We start from the raw sequence: 21,975 nt of genomic DNA, 5'->3' as shown, positions 1-21,975 counted from the left end.
AGAGATGCTGGACACAGGGGGCAGAGATGCTGGACACAGGGGGCAGAGATGCTGGACACAGGGGGCAGAGATGCTGGACACAGGGGGCAGAGATGCTGGACACAGGGGGCAGAGATGCTGGACACAGGGGGCAGAGATGCTGGACACAGGGGGCAGAGATGCTGGACACAGGGGGCAGAGATGCTGGACACAGGGGGCAGAGATGCTGGACACAGGGGGCAGAGATGCTGGACACAGGGGGCAGAGATGCTGGACACAGGGGGCAGAGATGCTGGACACAGGGGGCAGAGATGCTGGACACAGGGGGCAGAATGCTGGACACAGGGGGCAGAATGCTGGACACAGGGGGCAGAATGCTGGACACAGGGGGCAGAATGCTGGACACAGGGGGCAGAATGCTGGACACAGGGGGCAGAATGCTGGACACAGGGGGCAGAATGCTGGACACAGGGGGCAGAATGCTGGACACAGGGGGCAGTATGCTGGACACAGGGGCAGTATGCTGGACACAGGGGCAGTATGCTGGACACAGGGGCAGTATGCTGGACACAGGGGCAGTATGCTGGACACAGGGGCAGTATGCTGGACACAGGGGCAGTATGCTGGACACAGGGGCAGTATGCTGGACACAGGGGCAGTATGCTGGACACAGGGGCAGTATGCTGGACACAGGGGCAGTATGCTGGACACAGGGGCAGTATGCTGGACACAGGGGCAGTATGCTGGACACAGGGGCAGAGAAGCTGGACACAGGGGCAGAGAAGCTGGACACAGGGGCAGAGAAGCTGGACACAGGGGCAGAGAAGCTGGACACGGGGCAGAGATGCTGGACACAGGGGCAGTATGCTGGACACAGGGGCAGTATGCTGGACAAAGGGGCAGTATGCTGGACAAAGGGGCAGTATGCTGGACAAAGGGGCAGTAAGCTGGACACAGGGGCAGAGAAGCTGGACACAGGGGCAGAGAAGCTGGACACAGGGGCAGAGAAGCTGGACAAAGGGGCAGAGATGCTGGACAAAGGGGCAGAGATGCTGGACAAAGGGGCAGAGATGCTGGACAAAGGGGCAGAGATGCTGGACACAGGGGCAGAGATGCTGGACACAGGGGCAGAGATGCTGGACACAGGGGCAGAGATGCTGGACACAGGGGCAGAGATGCTGGACACAGGGGCAGAGATGCTGGACACAGGGGCAGAGATGCTGGACACAGGGGCAGAGATGCTGGACACAGGGGCAGAGATGCTGGACACAGGGGCAGAGATGCTGGACACAGGGGCAGAGATGCTGGACACAGGGGCAGAGATGCTGGACACAGGGGCTATGAATGATGCTGGACACAGGGGCTATGAATGATGCTGGACACAGGGGCTATGAATGATGCTGGACACAGGGGCAGAATGGAGATATAGGGTATGATGAAAGACATGGGGGCATGACTGGAGACAGATGGGGAAGGATTGGAGACACAGGAGGCATGATTGGAGACACTGGGGGCAGAATTGGAGACAGATTGTGCAGGATCATGGGGCAGGATGGATACGATGGAGACAGATGGGGCAGGATGGGGAGATCATATGGGGCAGGATGGATACTCATGAGGGCAGGATGGGAGAACATATGGCTGACGCCAGGAATGAGACACACGGGGGCCAGGATGGGGAATATTATTACCATAGGGACTAATTAAGGGATATTATTACTGCAGTGATGTATTTATTTTCACTGTTTTAAATGAGGGGGCGGTCCTGTTACTGTGTAGAGTGACACTATGTCGCCTCTTTTTCTTTATGCGGTGTAATGTAGAAGTTGGGAAAAATTAAGTAATGTGTTCTACAAGCGGAGCTCGAGATAACTTATTTCCTGCAGAAACGAGTCCTGGCTGGAAGACATGATGGCGGTCTGTGCTGGATGAAAGATGAAGGACTTCACCTAGAGACGTCACTGGTAAGTCAGTGTTATCTATACACTGACACTATACACTGTATACTACACTCACTGGCCACTTTATTAGGTACACCTGTCCAACTTCTTGTTAACACTTAATTTCTAATCAGCCAATCACATGGCGGCAACTCAGTGCATTTAGGCATGTAGACATGGTCAAGACAATCTCCTGCAGTTCAAACCGAGCATCAGTATGGGGAAGAAAGGTGATTTGAGTGCCTTTGAACGTGGCATGGTTGTTGGTGCCAGAAGGGCTGGTCTGAGTATTTCAGAAACTGCTGATCTACTGGGATTTTCACACACAACCATCTCTAGGGTTTACAGAGAATGGCTCGAAAAAGAAAAAAAATCCAGTGAGCGGCAGTTCTGTGGGCGGAAATGCCTTGTTAATGCCAGAGGTCAGAGGAGAATGGGCAGACTGGTTCGAGCTGATAGAAAGGCAACAGTGACTCAAATCGCCACCCGTTACAACCAAGGTAGGCCTAAGAGCATCTCTGAACGCACAGTGCGTCGAACTTTGAGGCAGATGGGCTACAGCAGCAGAAGACCACACCGGGTACCACTCCTTTCAGCTAAGAACAGGAAACTGAGGCTACAATTTGCACAAGCTCATCGAAATTGGACAGTAGAAGATTGGAAAAACGTTGCTTGGTCTGATGAGTCTCGATTTCTGCTGCGACATTCGGATGGTAGGGTCAGAATTTGGCGTAAACAACATGAAAGCATGGATCCATCCTGCCTTGTATGGAGCATCTTTGGGATGTGCAGCCGACAAATCTGCGGCAACTGTGTGATGCCATCATGTCAATATGGACCAAAATCTCTGAGGAATGCTTCCAGCACCTTGTTGAATCTATGCCACGAAGAATTGAGGCAGTTCTGAAGGCAAAAGGGGGTCCAACCCGTTACTAGCATGGTGTACCTAATAAAGTGGCCGGTGAGTGTATATACAGAGCTCCTGTGTATAATTTCACTAGTGATCACTGTATTATCTGTACACAGACACTGCATACTAAGTACAGATCTCCTGTGTATAATGGCACTTATGGTGATAGTGTGGTGCTTTTTTTTTATTACTGATCAGAATTGTAGTATTCAGTAACTATGTGGTGGTAATATGTGGTCTGGACATGGTGTTGCGGTATTTGTTCCTTGTATGTGATATTATTCTATCACTGTGGTGGTAATATGCGGTCTGGTCATGGTGTAGCGGTATTTGTCCCTTGTATGTGATATTATTCGATCACTGTGGTGGTAATATGCGGTCTGGTCATGGGGTAGCGGTATTTGTCCCTTGTATGTGATATTATTCGATCACTGTGGTGGTAATATGTCATCTGGTCATGGTGTAGCAGTATTTGTTCTTTTTATGTGATATTATTGGTCATTTTAAAAATTGAAAAATAAATAAAAATATACCTAAATTGTATTGCATATTTTAACAAATATTTAATAGGTTACAGCAGAGTAGGGCCTCACCAAAAGAGTCTACCGTGTTATGGTGGCGGCTTACAAAATCTTTTGGCCAAAACAAAAGCTGCCGGCTATATGTGTGATCTGGTGATGGGAACTGTTAGGGTATGTGTCCACGTTAAGTAAACGCTGCGTGTTTGATGCTGCGTGGGGCCACAGCGTCAAACACGCAGCGTCCAGATGTTCCAGCATAGTGAAGGGGATTTTATGAAATCCCGTCTCCACTATGCGTGGTAACACGCACCCGGTGGCCCTGCGACTCCGGACATGCGGCGCTTCTTTTAAGATCGCAGCATGTCCGTGTTCCTTGCGGCAGCTGCGCCGCCGCAAGCTATAACACAGGGCCCTATGTGTGGGGTGCGATGATCCCGGATGTGTGCCATGAACACATCCTGCATCATCGCGTCACAGTAGGGGGCGGGGCTTAGCGCCGAGCGGGTTTGCCGCTCCGACGCAACCGCCGGCCATCCTGAAGGTGGACACGTACCCTCAATGTGTGATTGGTGAGAAGTGGAGTTTTTCCAAGAGAGAGCGGTGGGACTGTGGACAGTTTGAGGGGTGGAGCGTGGAGGCGGGGCTGGGGTGGAGCCTGGGCGGAGTCTGAAGGGGGCCCCGAAAATATTGCCAGTATGGGGCCCCGAAATTTCTAGTGGCAGCCCTGCTGGTCACACCAGTAATAGATGAACAGACTTCATATCCAGTCTATACCCCAGTAATATAGAATGGATGTGAGGTCTGTGCGTCTGTCCCAGTAACATATCCTGGATATGAGCTCCATCTCTACAAATACAGGCTGGAAGTGAACTCTGGGCATTTCCTCTGGTAATGTTGTGTGGCGAGTATCCCAGTAATATAGGCTGGATGTGAGCTCTGCGTGTCTCTCCCAGTAATACAGGGTGGATGTGAGCTCTGTGTCTCTCCGAGTATTATAGGCTGGATGTGAGCTCTGTGTCTCTCCCAGTAATATAGGCTGGATGTGAGCTCTGCGTGTCTCTCCCAGTAATATAGGCTGGATGTGAGCTCTGTGTCTCTCCGAGTATTATAGGCTGGATGTGAGCTGTGTGTCTCTCCCAGTAATATAGGCTGGATGAGAGGTCTGTGTGTCTCTCCCAGTAATATAGGCTGGATGTGAGGTCTGTGTGTCTCTCACAGTAATATAGGCTGGATGTGAGCTGTGTGTGTCTCCCAGTAATATAGGCTGGATGGGAGGTCTGTGTCTCTCCCAGTAATATAGGCTGGATGTGTGGGTCTGTGTGTCTCTCCCAGTAATACAGGCTGGATGTGAGGTCTGTGTGTCTCTCACAGTAATATAGGCTGGATGTGAGCTGTGTGTGTCTCCCAGTAATATAGGCTGGATGGGAGGTCTGTGTCTCTCCCAGTAATATAGGCTGGATGTGTGGGTCTGTGTGTCTCTCCCAGTAATACAGGCTGGATGTGAGGTCTGTGTGTCTCTCACAGTAATATAGGCTGGATGTGAGCTGTGTGTGTCTCCCAGTAATATAGGCTGGATGGGAGGTCTGTGTCTCTCCCAGTAATATAGGCTGGATGTGTGGGTCTGTGTGTCTCTCCCAGTAATACAGGCTGGATGTGAGCTCTGTGTGCCTCTCCCAGTAATATAGGCTGGATGTGAGCTGTGTGTGTCTCCCAGTAATATAGGCTGGATGTGAGCTCTGTGTGTCTCCCAGTAATATAGGCTGGATGTGAGCTCTGTGTGTCTCTCACAGTAATATAGGCTGGATGTGAGCTGTGTGTGTCTCCCAGTAATATAGGCTGGATGGGAGGTCTGTGTCTCTCCCAGTAATATAGGCTGGATGTGAGCTCTGTGTGTCTCTCCCAGTAATATAGGCTGGATGTGAGGTCTGTGTCTCTCCCAGTAATATAGGCTGGATGTGAGCTCTGTGTGTTTCTCCCAGTAATACAGGCTGGATGTGAGCCCTGTGTGTCTCCCAGTAATATAGGCTGGATGTGAGCTCTGTGTGTCTCTCCCAGTAATATAGGCTGGATGTGAGCTCTGTGTGTCTTTCACAGTAATATAAGCTGGATGTGAGCTGTGTGTGTCTCCCAGTAATATAGGCTGGATGTGAGCTCTGCGTGTCTCTCCCAGTAATACAGGGTGGATGTGAGCTCTGTGTGTCTCTCCCAGTAATATAGGCTGGATGTGAGCTGTGTGTCTCTCCCAGTAATATATGTAGGATAGCTGCGGAGACACCATCACGTGTTTCTCAACACAAGCAGTGAATAGCCAGACCTTTCCCCGGGAAGGAACAACCACGGGAAGGGCAGCATCCAATAAAGGAAAAAATCCAATACAGGAAAACCACCTATGCCAAGCATGGTATCCATCCACAGACAGCTGTTTCGGGGTGTTTGCCCCTCATCAGTGTGGAGTAGGAATCTGGCTATTAGGAGCAGTGCCTAGTAAAAGGCTGTGAAGGAACAGATGATTGGCCTCGGGGAGACCAAAACATCCAACACCGCGGAGACACCATCACGTGTTTCTCAGCGCAGTGATACAGAACACTGCCCATTTGAGGGGCAAACACCCCGAAACAGCTGTCTGTGGATGGATACCATGCTTGGCATAGGTGGTTTTCCTGTATTGGATTTTTTCCTTTATTGGATGCTGCCCTTCCCGTGGTTGTTCCTTCCCGGGGAAAGGTCTGGCTATTCACTGCTTGCGTTGAGAAACATGTGATGGTGTCTCCGCAGCTATCCTACATGCATTTGCATATTTCCCATAAGGGATGGGGGCAGTGTTCTGGATCACTGCGTTGAGAAACACGTGATGGTGTCTCCGCGGTGTTGGATGTTTTGGTCTCCCCGAGGCCAATCATCTGTTCCTTCATCTCCCTGTAATATAGGCTGGATGTCAGGTTTGTGTCTTTCCCAGTAATATAGGCTGGATGGGAGATCTGTGTGTGTCTCCCAGTAATATAGGCTGGATGTGAGGTCTGTGTGGCACCCCAGGGTCCTGGTCGTCACAGTAACATTGCTTTCCTCACGGGAAAGGTGATGTTACGTTTGGAAGCGATGAAGGATAACTTTTCAGGTAATCATCATACACACAACATGTTCACACTCCAGGCCACAAGGGGGAGCTTGTGATCCTATTCCTACGTTACTCCCCTATATATATTGTGGTTTGGAGGGAAAGAGAAGGCAGATTGTCAGAGACAGAAGGGAGCAGACCGACAGTGTCAGAAGGTCTGAAGGGGCCGTGTAGTCTGAAGTACTACATCCCCTGGAGAAAGACATATAGTTACATAGTTACATAGTTACATAGTTATTAAGGTTGAAGGAAGACTGTAAGTCCATCTAGTTCAACCCATAGCCTAACCTAACATGCCCTAACATGTTGATCCAGGGGAAGGCAAAAAAACCCCATGTGGCAAAGAGTAACTCCACCATGGGGAAAAAAATTCCTTCCCGACTCCACATACGGCAATCAGACTAGTTCCCTGGATCATCGCCTTATCAAGGAATCTAGTGTATATACCCTGTAACATTATACTTTTCCAGAAAGGTATCCAGTCCCCTCTTAAATTTAATTAATGAATCACTCATTACAACATCATACGGCAGAGAGTTCCATAGTCTCACTGCTCTTACAGTAAAGAATCCGCGTCTGTTATTATGCTTAAACCTTCTTTCCTCCAGACGTAGAGGATGCCCCCTTGTCCCTGTCTCAGGTCTATGATTAAAAAGATCATCAGAAAGGTCTTTGTACTGTCCCCTCATATATTTATACATTAACATAAGATCACCCCTTAGTCTTCGTTTTTCCAAACTAAATAGCCCCAAGTGTAATAACCTATCTTGGTATTGCAGACCCCTCAGTCCTCTAATAACCTTGGTCGCTCTTCTCTGCACCCGCTCCAGTTCAGCTATGTCTTTCTTATACACCGGAGACCAGAACTGTGCACAGTATTCTAAGTGTGGTCGCACTAGTGACTTGTATAGAGGTAAAATTATGTTCTCCTCATGAGCATCTATGCCTCTTTTAATACATCCCATTATTTTATTTGCCTTTGTAGCAGCTGCCTGACACTGGCCACTGAATATGAGTTTGTCATCCACCCATACACCCAGGTCTTTTTCATTGACGGTTTTGCCCAGAGTTTTAGAATTAAGCACATAGTTATACATCTTATTACTTCTACCCAAGTGCATGACCTTACATTTATCCCCATTAAAGCTCATTTGCCATTTATCAGCCCAAGCTTCTAGTTTACATAAATCATCCTGTAATATAAAATTGTCCTCCCCTGTATTGATTACCCTGCAGAGTTTAGTGTCATCTGCAAATATTGAAATTCTACTCTGAATGCCCCCTACAAGGTCATTAATAAATATGTTAAAAAGAAGAGGGCCCAATACTGACCCCTGTGGTACCCCACTGCTAACCGTGACCCAGTCCGAGTGTGCTCCATTAATAACCACCCTTTGTTTCCTATCCCTGAGCCAGCTCTCAACCCACTTACACATATTTTCCCCTATCCCCATTACTCTCATTTTATGTAACAACCTTTTGTGTGGCACCGTATCAAAAGCTTTGGAAAAGTCCATATATACTACGTCCACTGGGTTCCCTTGGTCCAGTCCGGAACTTACCTCTTCATAGAAGCTGATCAAATTAGTCTGACATGAACGGTCCCTAGTAAACCCGTGCTGATATTGGGTCATGAGGTTATTCCTCTTCAGATACTCCAGTATAGTATCCCTTAGAATGCCCTCCAGGATTTTACCCACAGTAGAGGTTAAACTTACTGGCCTATAATTACCGAGTTCAGTTTTTGCCCCTTTTTTGAATATTGGCACCACATTTGCTATACGCCAGTCCTGTGGTACAGACCCTGTTATTATGGAGTCTTTAAAGATTAAAAATAATGGTCTATCAATGACTGTACTTAGTTCCTGCAGTACTCGGGGGTGTATCCCATCCGGGCCCGGAGATTTGTCAATTTTAGTGATTTTTAGACGCCGCTGTACTTCCTGCTGGGTTAAGCAGGTGACATTTAATGGGGAATTATTATCACTAGTCATATTGGCTGCCATGGGATTTTCTTTTGTAAATACTGATGAAAAAAAGTCATTTAGCAGATTGGCTTTTTCCTCATCCTCATCCACCATTTCACCCAGACTATTTTTAAGGGGGCCAACACTGTCATTTTTTAGTTTCTTACTATTTATGTAGTTAAAGATTATTTTGGGGTTATTTTTGCTCTCTCTGGCAATGAGTCTCTCTGTCTCAATCTTTGCTGCCTTGATTTGCTTTTTACAGAATGTATTTAATTTTCTGTATTTATTTAATGCCTCCTCACTACCTACTTCCTTTAATTCTCTAAATGCTTTCTTTTTGTCCCTTATTGCGCCCCTTACAGCTCTATTTAGCCATATTGGTTTCCTCCTATTTCTAGTATGTTTATTCCCATACGGTATATACTGTGCACAGGTCCTATCCAGGATGCCAATAAACGTCTCCCATTTTCTTTGTGTATTTTTGTGTCTCAGGATATCGTCCCAGTTAATTGCACCAAGATCCTCTCTCATCCGTTGGAAATTTGCCCTCCTGAAGTTTAGTGTCCTTGTCACCCCCCTACTACCCATCTTATTAAAGGTTACATGAAAACTTATTATTTTGTGATCACTATTCCCCAAGTGACCCCCAACCCTTATATTTGATATGCGGTCTGGCCTGTTGGTTAATATTAGGTCTAGCAGTGCCCCCCTCCTTGTTGGGTCCTGAACCAGTTGTGAAAGGTAATTGTCTCTCATAGTTGTCAAAAACCGATTACCTTTACTGGAACTGCAGGTTTCTGTTCCCCAATCTATTTCAGGATAGTTGAAGTCCCCCATAATAATGACTTCTCCTTGAGTCGCAGCTTCATCTATTTGCTTTACGAGGATATTCTCCATTGCTTCCATTAGTTTTGGAGATTTATAACAAACCCCTATCAGTAATTTATTATTTTTTCCCCCTCCCCTTATCTCCACCCACAGAGACTCTACATTTTCATTAGATTCACCTATATTATCACGCAGGATGGGTTTTAAGGTCGATTTTACATACAGACACACCCCACCCCCTCGCTTATCTGTACGGTCATTTCTGAAAAGGCTATAGCCCTGCAAGTTAACAGCCCAGTCATGGCTCTCATCCAGCCACGTCTCAGATATCCCCACCATGTCATAATTATGCTCCAACAACATTAATTCTAATTCGTCCATTTTGTTGGCGAGGCTTCTGGCATTAGTATACATGCACTTGATGTTACTCTCTGTACCTCTATTCTTTCTTAAATTACTAACTGTTCTAACCCCACCCCCCATGCCTCCGCCACCCCCAACTTCCTTATTTGTGCCCAGGTCTCTATCTGCACTATCTTCCCCTCCTATAAAATGAATACCCTCCCCCCCAATCCCTAGTTTAAACACTCCTCCAACCTTCTAACCATTTTCTCCCCCAGCACAGCTGCACCTTCCCCATTGAGGTGCAGCCCGTCCCTAGCGTAGAGCCTGTAGCCAACTGAGAAGTCGGCCCAGTTCTGCAGGAACCCAAACCCCTCCTTCCTACACCAATTCTTGAGCCACTTATTAACCTCCCTAATCTCCCGTTGCCTCTCTGGCGTGGCACGTGGTACAGGCAGTATTTCGGAAAATACCACGTTGGAGGTCCTTGCTTTCAGCTTGCAGCCTAATTCCCTGAAATCATCTTTAAGGACCTTCCACCTACCTCTAACTTTGTCATTTGTGCCAATGTGCACCATGACCGCTGGGTCCTCACCAGCCCCTCCCAGTAATCTGTCCACCCGATCAGCGATGTGTCGGACTCGAGCGCCAGGTAGGCAGCACACCATCCGACGATCCCTGTCTTTGTGACATATAGAAGGAAAGGACATCGTTCAGTGAGGGTGAAGGAGAGCTAGGCACAGGCGAGGACACCAGGGGAGGACAGTAGTGAGCAGACTGTCTCCCTGGCAAAGTGCAGATAACCGGTAGCCGGCACACTGAGGTTGTAAGGGAATCTAAGACTTGCAATTCAGCTGTCCTGCTGTCATGCAGCGCTCGCCCCCGGCTTCTGCAGCTCGCCGGGTGCGCGCGCGCGGCGCATTCAGCTCTGCGCGTGCGCACATCTGATTCCTCTGTTGGCACTCCTTCCTGTCCTCTCTGTCATCCTGGAGGACTGTAACCCGGAAGTAGCTCTCACACTGGTATATAAGCTGCTTCCTGCTGCTCCTCTGTGCCTGATGATCATTTGTGTTTACAAGTGCTTCTGGTCACCTGTGGTCTCTGTGCGTTCCTAGCTTTCTGACCTTAGGGACTCCTCCTTCCTCTGCAGTACCTGCCTGATTTTCCTGTGTTCCTGCTTTGTTCCTTCAGTTCCTGTTTCTCTGTGGTACCTGCCCGGCTCCTTTACCATTTCCTTGCTCCCGTCAGCCTCTGTGTCTCCATATTGTCTCGTCAGCCTCCATGTCTCTGTAGTATTCCCATCTTCTCCCTCGTCTCAGTAGTTCCTTGCCATTCCCTCTGTTTCCTCCCCTGTTTCCTTCGGTCCCTGTGTTCCTGCAGTGTACCCTTCTTATCTCAGTCGACCCTCCAGCTTCCGTGGCGATAGTCCCTCACGGGCCTGCCCCTAACGCTCCCTGTATAGGGGGCGGTCCACCTGGTCAGCTCGTCCGAGAGGGGTTCGTCGTCACGGTCCAGTGGGTCCACTCTCCGTTGTCCCTGTTTGAATCCACTCTCTCAAATGGGACTGCACTCAGATGACATCTGAGTGCAGCCTGATTCTTACAGCATCACACCTGCCTGTCTCTGATGTAAGTTACCTGTCCACCACACACACCTGAGACACAGTAACACAGAGCCCGGGGAGTGATAGAGTCCCTGTAAAAAGGCTTCAGTTACCTGTCATATAGGTATTGTCCTATCCTATATGGGGGACAGAGAGAAGAACCGTGAGGACCTTATCTGAAGCCATAGGCAGTAAGGGACTACAACACCACCACACTAGAGGAAGGCTTTTAACTCCACCTGGTAAGAGGAACTCTGGATTTGCTTCCACACTGGCCGGACCCTGCCTGCCCTGTGATCTGGTACCCTGGACTGTGGCTGCCTGAAGTCTTCAGTAAACCAGGTAAAGAGACTGCAAACCTGTGTCCTCGTTCTTTACTGCACCATTCACCATCTTCCATCTACACACCGGAAGCCCTGGGGATATACTTCACCTGTGGGAAGGTACCATCTAGCTGCCATAACATCACCCCAGAGGACCCCTTAAAGCTGCATTGGTCCCTACTGACCGAATACTACAGGTGGAGTCACGAACATAAACTTTATTCAATTTTCCTTTTACATGGGCGCCCCGGGCCACGGACTGATTTCTTTTTTTTTTTTTTTTTTTCAGTTTTTCTCTCTCCTGTAGATACCATGCCCTTCTTCCAGGCAGTGGAACTCAAGACAACTGGGAAAGGAAGTTGGTTGCAGAATGTAACAGAACAGAGGGACGGGGAGCAGAGAGCAGTCACAAGAAGCAGCTCTGAGTGCAAGAAGCACATAAAGGATTTACAATCCAAGATAAATATGGTGATTTTTTTTTTTTTTTTTATGATGACCATTTACAAATGTGCATAACTTTGCACAGAATTTTGCATTTAAGAAGCAAAGAAAACAAAAACAAAGATTTTTAGATCCCCTAAATCGTATGAATTTCTCTTCATTTCTTCTAGTGCATCAAAAATTAAGTAGTCACCCAGCTTTCCCAAAATTGTTAATTCCAATCAGTAAGGCTGCAAGTCATGTCCCCCAGGTAGTCATCCCGCTTTCCCAGGACACGCACATTTGTCTAGTTCTACATTCCTGGTTCCCATAGAATTACCTGACTAGGCAGATTTGCTTTTTAAAGATCTGGGAAAGCTGGGTCGAAATCCATGATTCTCAATCAACACTTTTCAGGTTTTAATATTTGATTATTCTTACATTATATTAGGATTTTTAATATCTTAACAGGAGATGACAAGAGTAGATGATTCCACCGGGTTGCGTCTATATATTCTTGGAAAAGCTGGGTGACCAATATAAATCAAAAGTGCATATTTTATAGATGTCATGTAGATTTTTAAATTCTTTAGAAAAAAAAAAAAGTTTGCCTCGTTTTCCAGTAATACATCCCTTACTCCAATTCGGCTGTATACCCTGCTGAATTTGTTGTCCAGAAGCCTAGGAAAGTTGGGTGACCACCCATGACAAAGCCATAATGGTGGTTGTCATCTTTTTTCGTTTGTCCAAATATTGATTTAGTCACATACAAGTCTAAGCAGGGGCCTATATAAAGAGTGCAATGCCCCTAGTGTCCCAGGGGCCCAGAAGTCCCTCTACCACATAAGACCACAATATGGCACAAGTGAGGCTTACTCCGTGGTCTCGGCGTTTCATGCTGCACCTCTCAGTCCATCCAGCTGTATTTTTGTGGGACGTTTCTGGGAAAGGGATAGAAATAGTCGCATCTCCCACCTCGGAGTATAGCAAGAAACAAGTGCCCCTTCTGTCACTGGGAAATATGGCCGACATGTCCTTAGCTCTGGCTGATCAGGAGTCTGGGAAAACTGGATGAGAATATACATGACAGCAGTACTTGCCAAAATGGGGAAGCACAGGGATGCTGTCCAGTCTCTTGCGGTCAAAATTGTCACGGAAGACTTGGACCCAAGAATCCTGAGTCCAGGTCTAAGAAAAAACATTTTTGTGGGATCTGTTCAGACCCTCAGATGTCTAGTCTAGGTGTTTATTTCTGTTAATGTTGATGATTATGGCTTACAGCCAATGAAGACCCAAAAGTCATTATCTCAGTAAATTAGAATACTTCATAACACCTGCAAAAGGCTTCCTATGCGTTTACAAAGGTCCCTTAGTCTGTTTCAGTAGCCCCCCAATCATGGAGAAGACTGCTGACCTGACAGATGTCCAGAAGGCAGTCATTGACACACTCCACAAGGAGGGTAAGCCACAAAAGGTCATTGCTAAAGAAGCTGTCTGTTCACAGAGTGCTGTATCCAAACATAATTTGAAGTTGAGTGGAAGAAAAAAAGTGTGGTAGAAAAAGGTGCACAAGCAACCGGGATAACCGCAGCCTTGAAAGGATTGTTAAGAAAAGGCCATTCAAAAAGTGGACTGTTGCTGGAGTCATTGCTTCAAGAGCCACCACACACGATGTATCCAGGACATGGGCTACAAGTGTCGCATTCCTTGTGTCAAGCCACTCATGACCAATAGACAACGCCAGAAGCGTCTTACCTGGGCCAAGGAGAAGAAGAACTGGACTGTTGTCAGGGGTCCAAGGTGTTGTTTTCAGATGAAAGTAAATTTTGCATTTCATTTGGAAATCAAGGTCCCAGAGTCTGGAGGAAGAGTGGAGAGACCACAATCCAAGCTGCTGGAGGTCTAGTGTGATGTTTCCAGTCAGTGATGGTTTGGGGAGCCATGTCATCTGCTGGTGTAGGTCCATTGTGTTTTATCAAGACCAAAGTCAGTGCAGCCGTCTACCAGGAAATTTTAGAGCACTTCATGCTTCCCTCTGCCGTTAAGCTATTTGGAGATGGAAATTTCTTTCTCCAGCAGGACTTGGCACCTGTCCTCACTGCCAAAAGTACCAATACCTATAGGGTGTTGTCAAGAGGAAGATGAGAGACACCAGACCCAACAATGCAGACGAGCTGAAGGCTGCTATCAAAGCAACCTGGGCTTCCATAACCCCTCAGCAGTGCCACAGGCTGATCGCCTCCATGCCACGCCGCATTGATGAAGTAATTGATGCAAAAGGAGCCCCGAACAAGTATTGAGTGCATTTACTGAACATACATTTCAGTAGGTCAACATTTTGTTTTTTAAAATCATTTTTCAAGCTGGTGTTATAAAGTATTCTAATTTACTGAGATAATGACTTTTGGGTTTTCATTGGCTGTAAGCCATAGTCATCAACATTAACAGAAAAACACTTGAAATAGATCACTCTGTTTGTAATGACTATAGAATATATGAGTTTCACTTTTTGTATTGAAGAACTAAAATAACTTTTTGATGATATTCTAATTTTTGTGAGAAGCACCTGTACGTCCAAAAATTTGCTATGTGCACCAAACTAAAAATGTCCCTGTATTTAATTTATTAAACGTTATAGGCATTTACTACATAACCCCCCCCCCAAAAAAAAAAAGCTTTAATTTTTCTTTCAGGACAAGTGGGAGGAGTATGCAAACAAAAACCAAAAAACCCCACACCAATGAGCAAGTGGAGTCCCACCCCCTCAGGTGCTGCACAAGTACAATATAACAGGTTTGTTTTGCTTTTTGTTTTGTTTGCAGCATTTTTTTTAAATAGTTTTAGACCCCTTTATCCAAAACCCTGTTCATGCCCAGATTGCCATCACCGGACTTCATTAGCCGGCCCGGGGTCATGCAGGGTTCCCAAGACAATGAAGGAAACTGATATAATGAGAAGTGTAACCTCCACCAGACTCGGAGATTCCTTTACTTACTTGGTCGGCATTTGTACCACACAATCAAATACTTGCTAGTCCCCGGACACGGATCCAACACGAACAGATGACTATTGACCAGCAGCTGGCAGCTTCTCCGGTCCTGGCACTCATCCAGCACTTTCTGCACAGGAGAACAAAAAAATTAAAAAAAGTTACCTTTGCTTTACATTGACATCATATGGCAGTAACAACATGCGGAGGCGACGCTGCACATAACAGGAGTCATTATTACATTGTTAGGTTTGTGCTCATGAGCTCATGAATTTTATCCCCAATATGTTTTATGCTGACCCATAGCAGTTTCATTTTCTCTACATAATTTATAGGGCAGGTACCAGCATGTGTTCAGGAACATCACCCGTACCCTTACCAACACCCTTACTGGGATTGTCCACTTAACGACCAACACGTGGACAAGCGCTTGTGGCCAGGGACACTATATTTCAATGATGGCACACTGGGTGAAAGTTATGGATGCCGGGGCCAAGTCCGTCACTGGCACGTCACATGTGCTCCCAACGCAGAGTATTGCTGACCCTTCTTTTATCAGGGTTTCCTCCACCTCCGGCCGTAATTTTTATGCACACGCTGCGTTTTTTTTCTGAAAAAAAAAAACACATCGCGGTGTCAGGGTGAAAATATATATTTTTATACACTTTTTGTACTTTTATATTCTTATGCTGTGAAACAATAAGTTTTCCCTTTTCTGCTAGCTAATGTAGATGTAACTATGTTTAAAATGGCTGCCAGTATTCACCTATGCCCTACTTTCGTTTCTGAGAAGCCAAGTATCATTTCTTCTGAAATCGAAACCTAGGATATGTGAAAAGAGGAGGATTCACCAGAAGACATCAGGACAAATCAGAAAGACTGAATACTAGATATGTACTGCTTAAACCCCGCCTATTGCATTCCTTCTCCTAATATACAATATAGTACTGTGTATCCGGAAATAAAGTCAGTTGCTGTGATCGTTGCTGATACTTGTAGATGCACGAGCATGCACTGAGATTGAACCAGCTCTTTGTCTGACTCATTCTTACCCGGTACCAATGCTCTGCTCATACTCTAATTTGGGATGACTGGTGAATGAGGGTTATTGTCGTGATGACCCAGACAGTGGTAAAAAACACAGCATGTTCATTAATTTTGCGGATTTGTGCCGCTATATTATTGCATTGGGAAGCTCCGGAAAAAAAAACGAAAAATCCGCAAAAAAACATGCAAAAAATGCAATAAAAATGCGAAAAAACGCATGCGGATTTCCTGTGGAAAAAGTCCGGATTTGGTCAGGAAAATTCTGCACACTTTCCTGAACATGTGCACATAGCCTTACTGTGCTTGGCACATGTGCTCAACTCGGTAATTCATTGGTTTCTCAAAATATACCCAGATTTGTTAGAGCTTCTGGTCAAGATAGGATACGTCAGTGCCCATTTCCGCTAGTCGGCTACAGTTACTGCCCCTCTGTCAGTGCTGCAGCAGAGCATGCATATGTCAGCTCACCGACTGGTGTGCGACATCACTATACGCTGGAACACTACACATGCTGGCTAAGCTTCATGAGCAGAACAGGCCAGTGGTTAAGTACCAACCCCAACACGCCCGTCTGTATTCTGATAAGCCTCTATGCATAACTGAAGAGTGGGAAAGGAGGTCTTACATTTGTTTGGTTCTCCAAGACTAAGTAAACAGAAGCTGGATAGTTGCACTGACTATGGCATCATTGACGCTCACCATCTTTGTTGAGTTCTCAGTCACTGCTCACAATTAAATATGATTTCCATACGGAGCAGTTGGGGATGGAGGAAGACATGACAGATTGTAGCCAGACCAGCCTCATCTCATCTGCTCCGTGCAGATTGGATGTAATAATAGGGGATAACTCAGGAGACTCTTTGCGTGGAACTAGACAATTACAGGACACAGTTTTATAAGTGGTAAAGTCTATATTATCACACGGTGATTCAAACAGGTGCAGAGAGAAACTCAAGTCCACAACACTTGGTGCAAATATCAAATGCAGCTCAGCAGTCTATAGGAAACTTCAGAGGAAAATGCAATCACGCAGAAAGTCTATGAAGCACAATTATTCTTGAGGATACTTGACATGAATAAGTCCTTGTCTTAGTCCAAACACAGATAGATAAGCTTATAAGGCAGTTCAAATAATATCTTAGCTCAACCAGGGAGGCCTGGTTAATAGTCTCAGGTTTTTGCAGAGCAGCAAACAGCTTACATGTCCAGCAAATGCAGATGGAAGTAAATACGAGCAGCAGATGAAGGAGGATTACTGGAACTGGTGTATGCAGCAGGAACTCAAAGCAGAGTAGCAGGATCACCACACAGGTTCACAGGAGCAGGTATATAGCCAGGGAGTAATCAGAGGTCAGGAGCTGGATGCAAGGCAGAATACTCTAGCACAGACTGAAGGCTGGGGTGGAGTTTTATAGCAGGAAGACACAGTGCACATGAGACCAAAGACGCCATCTTGGAAAAGGGCAGTAATGCACAAAAGGTAAAAAAAATGTTCAGAGTCCTGACATTACTCCCTCCTTAGAAACGGCCTCAGGACGATCCTGGACCTGGTTTCTCAGGGAATCTCTGCCCAACAGAAGATTTCTCGTTTTCATCATTGATGTTTTCAACAGGTACCCAAGAGTCTTCCTCAGGGGGATATCCCTGCCATCTTATCAGATATTGGAGCCGATTCCTGCGAATCCTGGAATCAATAATTTCCTCCACCACAAATTGTTCTTGCCCATCAATCACCACAGGCTGCGGAGGTGGCACAACACGTCCCTGGAAGGTATTAGGAGATACAGGCTTTAGTAAAGATACATGAAAAACTGGGTGTACCTTCATAGTCCTAGGCAGCTTCAGACGGCAGGCCACAGAGCTCACAATACCGTTGATCTTGAAAGGGCCAATTAATTTCTGTCCAAGTTTTTGTGAAGGAACATTTAACTTCAGATTCTTAGTTGCTAACCACACGGAATCTCCTACCTTGAACATGGGTGCAGGTTTACGGAATCTATCAGCCGATCTCTTATAACGTTCTTGAGCTGTGGTCAGGGATTCCTTCAGAACCTCCAGATTTTGTCTCACCGCAGTCAGCCTTTCCTCCACTGCCAGAACCGGAGAATTAATTGGAGACCTAGGTAAAATACACGGATGATAACCCAGATTGGCAAAGAAAAGTGTAAATTTAGTGTAGGCGCTCTGAGAATTATTATATGAAAATTTGGCTAACGGCAGCAACTCCAACCAATCATCCTGGAGATGACTGACATAGCATCTTAGATATTGTTCCAGCGTCTGGTTGGTACGCTCAGTCTGACCATTTGTCTGGGGATGGTAAGCGGAAGAGAGTCAGACATTAATATTGAGTGCAGAGCAAAACCCCTTCCAGAATCTTGAAGTGAACTGCACTCCACAGTCAGAGATGATCTCATCCGGAACCCCATGCAACCGAAAGACATTCTGTATAACCAAGTTCACTGTATCTTTAGCTGAGGGGAGGCCGGTGCATGGAACAAAATGAGCAGCTTTAGTCAGACGATCAAATACCACCATGATTGTATTCATGCCCCTCGATATAGGCAGCTCCACAATAAAGTCCATTGATATAGACCCCCAAGGGCAGGACGGAACAGGTAATGGTTGTAGAAGACCCGTAGGTGCCACGTGAGGAGTCTTCTAACAGGCACATACCTCGCAAGAGAGAACATAGTCCTTGGTATCCTTCAGGCAAGTTGGCCACCAGAAGAATTGGCTCAGGAACTCTTGTGTCTTTTGTACCCCCCTGTGACCAGCCAACTTGTCATGTACCAACTTGAGGATCTGCAGACGGATTACCTCAGGGACGTAGATACGTCAATCTCTGCACCACATGCCACCCTTAAAGACAAGATTAATATCCACAGGTGGGTTGGCCAGAAATACATCACCGTCATAGGCCTCCCTGCACTCCTTCCACAAGTCCTGATCGTGGATAACTCCGATGAAATTGGCATCAGATAGAATGGTCTTGGACGGGGCTCCAGGTACGGAATCCGCAGCATGGATTCGGGATAAAGCATCAGCCTTCCCATTACGAGAACCTGGACGGTACGAGATAAAGTTAAATTGATTTAAAAATAAGTTCCAACGAGCCTGACAAGGAGCAAGACATCTAGCAGATTTAAGGAACTCTAAATTGCGATGGTCAGTTAGCACTATGATCTGTTGTGCAGCTCTTTGCAGATGATGCCTCCATTCTTTGAAAGCCGCAATAATAGCCAGCAATTCCTTGTCTCCCACGTCGTAATTCTTCTCTGCTGAGGTTAGTCTATGGGAAAAGAAAGCACAAGGATGTAGCAGACCCTTCTCTCCAGTTCTTTGGGAGAGAATAGCCCCCAAGCATTATCAGAAGCGTCCACCTCCACAATGAATAAAAGTGTTGGATCTGGATGTATCAACAGTGGTGCTGATGTGAAACAGATCTTAAGCCGATCAAAAGCTTCTTGAGCCTGAGATGACCACTTAAAGGGCTTTTCCTTCTTTGTCAAGGAAGTAATGGGATGGACAATATCAGAAAAATTTCGAATGAAGCGTCTGTAGAAATTTGCAAAACCAATAAAACGTTGGACCTCCTTAACGTTCTTGGGTACCGGCCAGTCAAGGATAGCCTGAATCTTACCAGATTCTATGTTCAGCCCCTGGGGAGAGATGATATAACCTAAGAACTGTATCTCAGAACAATGGAACTCGCATTTCTCCGGCTTAATATACAGATGGTTCTCTTTCAGACGTCTTAAAACAGTTTTGACATGTTCATGTTCCTGTAGAGAGTCAGAAAAGATTAGTATATCGTCCAAATAGATCACTACAAACTGGTCCAACAAATCTCTGAAAATGTCATTAGCAAGGTGTTGAAACGTTGCAGGGGCGTTACAAAGCCCGAAGGGCATCACAAGAGATTCAAAGTGTCCATACTGGCATCTGAATGCTGTCTTCCACTCATCCCCTGGACGAATACGCACCAAATTATAAGCCCCACGAAGATCCAGTTTAGAGAACACCTTAGCATGGCGGACTCTTTCCAGTAATTCGGGAATCAGAGGCCAAGGGTAACGGTTTCGTACGGTTACCTTATTGAGTTCCCGATAGTCAACACAGGGTCTCAGGGTCCCATCCTTTTTAACACAAAATATAGGTGCCCCTGCTGGTGAGGAAGAAGGACGTAAGAAGCCTTTGGCCAGATTTTCATCAATATACTCCTTTAAGGCTTGAAGCTCAGGTGCCGCCAAAGGGTATACATTACCAAAAGGAATAGCTGCCCCAGGAAGCAGCTCAATGGGACAGTCATAATGCCTGTGTGGAGGAAGCTGATCTGCATTCTTCTTGTCACAGATGTCAGAGAACTCTTTATATGCTGGAGGTGAAGTAAATACCTGTACATGTGGTTCCGTAGCCGTGGACTCAGGGAGAGCTTCTGTTAACGCTGAGTTGCTCCTTGTTGGAAAGATAATCTCCTTGGTCTCCCAGTTGATAATTGGGTTCTGAGAACGCAACAAAGTAATGCCTAAAATCACAGGAAAATGAGGAGAAGAAATTAGCAAGAAAGAAAGTTGCTCCTGATGATTAGGCTCCAACAAAATTTCAAAGGGTACGGTCTCCTGATCCACAGGCCCAGAGATTAAAGGTGACCCATCCACTATTTCCATGGTAATTGGAGAGGCTCTTTGCTGAGTTTCAATACCATGTCCCTTGGCAAATGCGATATCCATGAAATTGCCACCTGCACCAGAGCCAATCCTAGCTGCACTGGAAATCCACTGTCCTGAGCACATGATCTTAATAGGGAGAGAACAGTGAGAGTTCTTTTCCTTCAGCTCCTTGGGGGGTGAAGTCATAGAAAGTGAATAGAATACAGCATTTAAAGGCAGGCTACATTCAGAGATGTCAGATTCATCATCACAGTTGTCATACTCCTCTACTGCTGCTAGCACCTTGTTAGGCCGTCTAGGACACTTCGGACAATTGATCAAGAAGTGGTCAGACTGGCCGCAGTAGAAACAGACTTTCATGAAGGCGACGCTCCCGGCACTCATTGATCTCGCGCCTCTGAATGGAATCAATTTGCATGGGCACCTCCTCCACCTCCCAAGAGGTTTTACCTGCAGGCTCTTTGGAAGGAAGGGAAAAGTTAGAAATACGGTTATAAGCAGCAAATTTCTTCTGTCTACGCTCAGTAAGGAGAATGTCTATGCGCACACAATGCTGTATAAATGTCTGTAGATCTTGTGGTGACTCAGCGAGCTAGTTCATCTTTTATAATACTAGACAGACTCCTTTTAAAAATAGACAATTGTGCATAACTGTCCCAATTGGTTTCTACTGCTAATCTCCTGAATTCAGTGGCATACTCAATAACAGAACGTTTAGCCTGGCGTAAAGACAACAAAGCAGATTCAGCGGTTGCACGGTGATTAGGGTCAACAAACATTAATGCCATAGCGGCCAAGAAATCATCCAAGTTATTTAACCGTGGGTCACGAGACTCAATCATCGGATTCGCCCAGGCGAGCGCTCGTGAGGTCAGTAGCATTATTACACACAATACTTTGGATCTATCAGTAGGAAAACGGTCAGCATGCACATCAAAATATAGCATACATTGATTCACAAAGCCACGAAATTTGTCGCGATCACCATTAAATCTGAATGGGGGAAACTTAGGTGGGCTAGCTGGTGGCGGTTGCCCAGAGGGTAAAGTCACTTGTGCAGCTATTTGCGTGCTTATGTCCTGAAAAGCCTGTCCATACTGGGACTCTATGCCAGCAAGTTTGTTTTCCTGGGCTGCCATGCGGTTGCTTAAGTCCTGCAAAGTCTGTTCAAACACTTGTTGATTGTGTTCAAAGCTTCCAAACTTCTTTTGCAGACCTTCCACATCTTTCTGCAGTGATCTAATTATGGAAAACACCTGCTCTAGTCTGCTTTCTGCAGTCATTATTCCAGCAGTCTCTTTTCTTTAGGCTAGAC

General features: G+C 46.2%; 1 protein-coding gene across 1 annotated transcript in view; it reads right to left on the bottom strand.

Annotated features, from left to right (window-relative positions):
- The window catches only part of EVA1A (eva-1 homolog A, regulator of programmed cell death), a 519,112-nt gene that overhangs the window by 178,378 nt on the left and 318,759 nt on the right, over positions 1 to 21,975 (bottom strand). The window contains exon 3 of the mRNA XM_077291535.1: positions 14,947 to 15,070. Coding sequence (XP_077147650.1) covers positions 14,947 to 15,070 — 124 coding nt within the window. The remainder of the gene's footprint in view (positions 1 to 14,946; positions 15,071 to 21,975) is intronic.

Source organism: Ranitomeya variabilis, chromosome 2, assembly GCF_051348905.1.
Source record: "Ranitomeya variabilis isolate aRanVar5 chromosome 2, aRanVar5.hap1, whole genome shotgun sequence".
NCBI classification, from domain to species: Eukaryota; Metazoa; Chordata; class Amphibia; order Anura; family Dendrobatidae; genus Ranitomeya; species Ranitomeya variabilis.
Note: the sequence above shows the minus strand (reverse complement) of the source record. Positions and strands in the feature narration are given on the sequence as shown.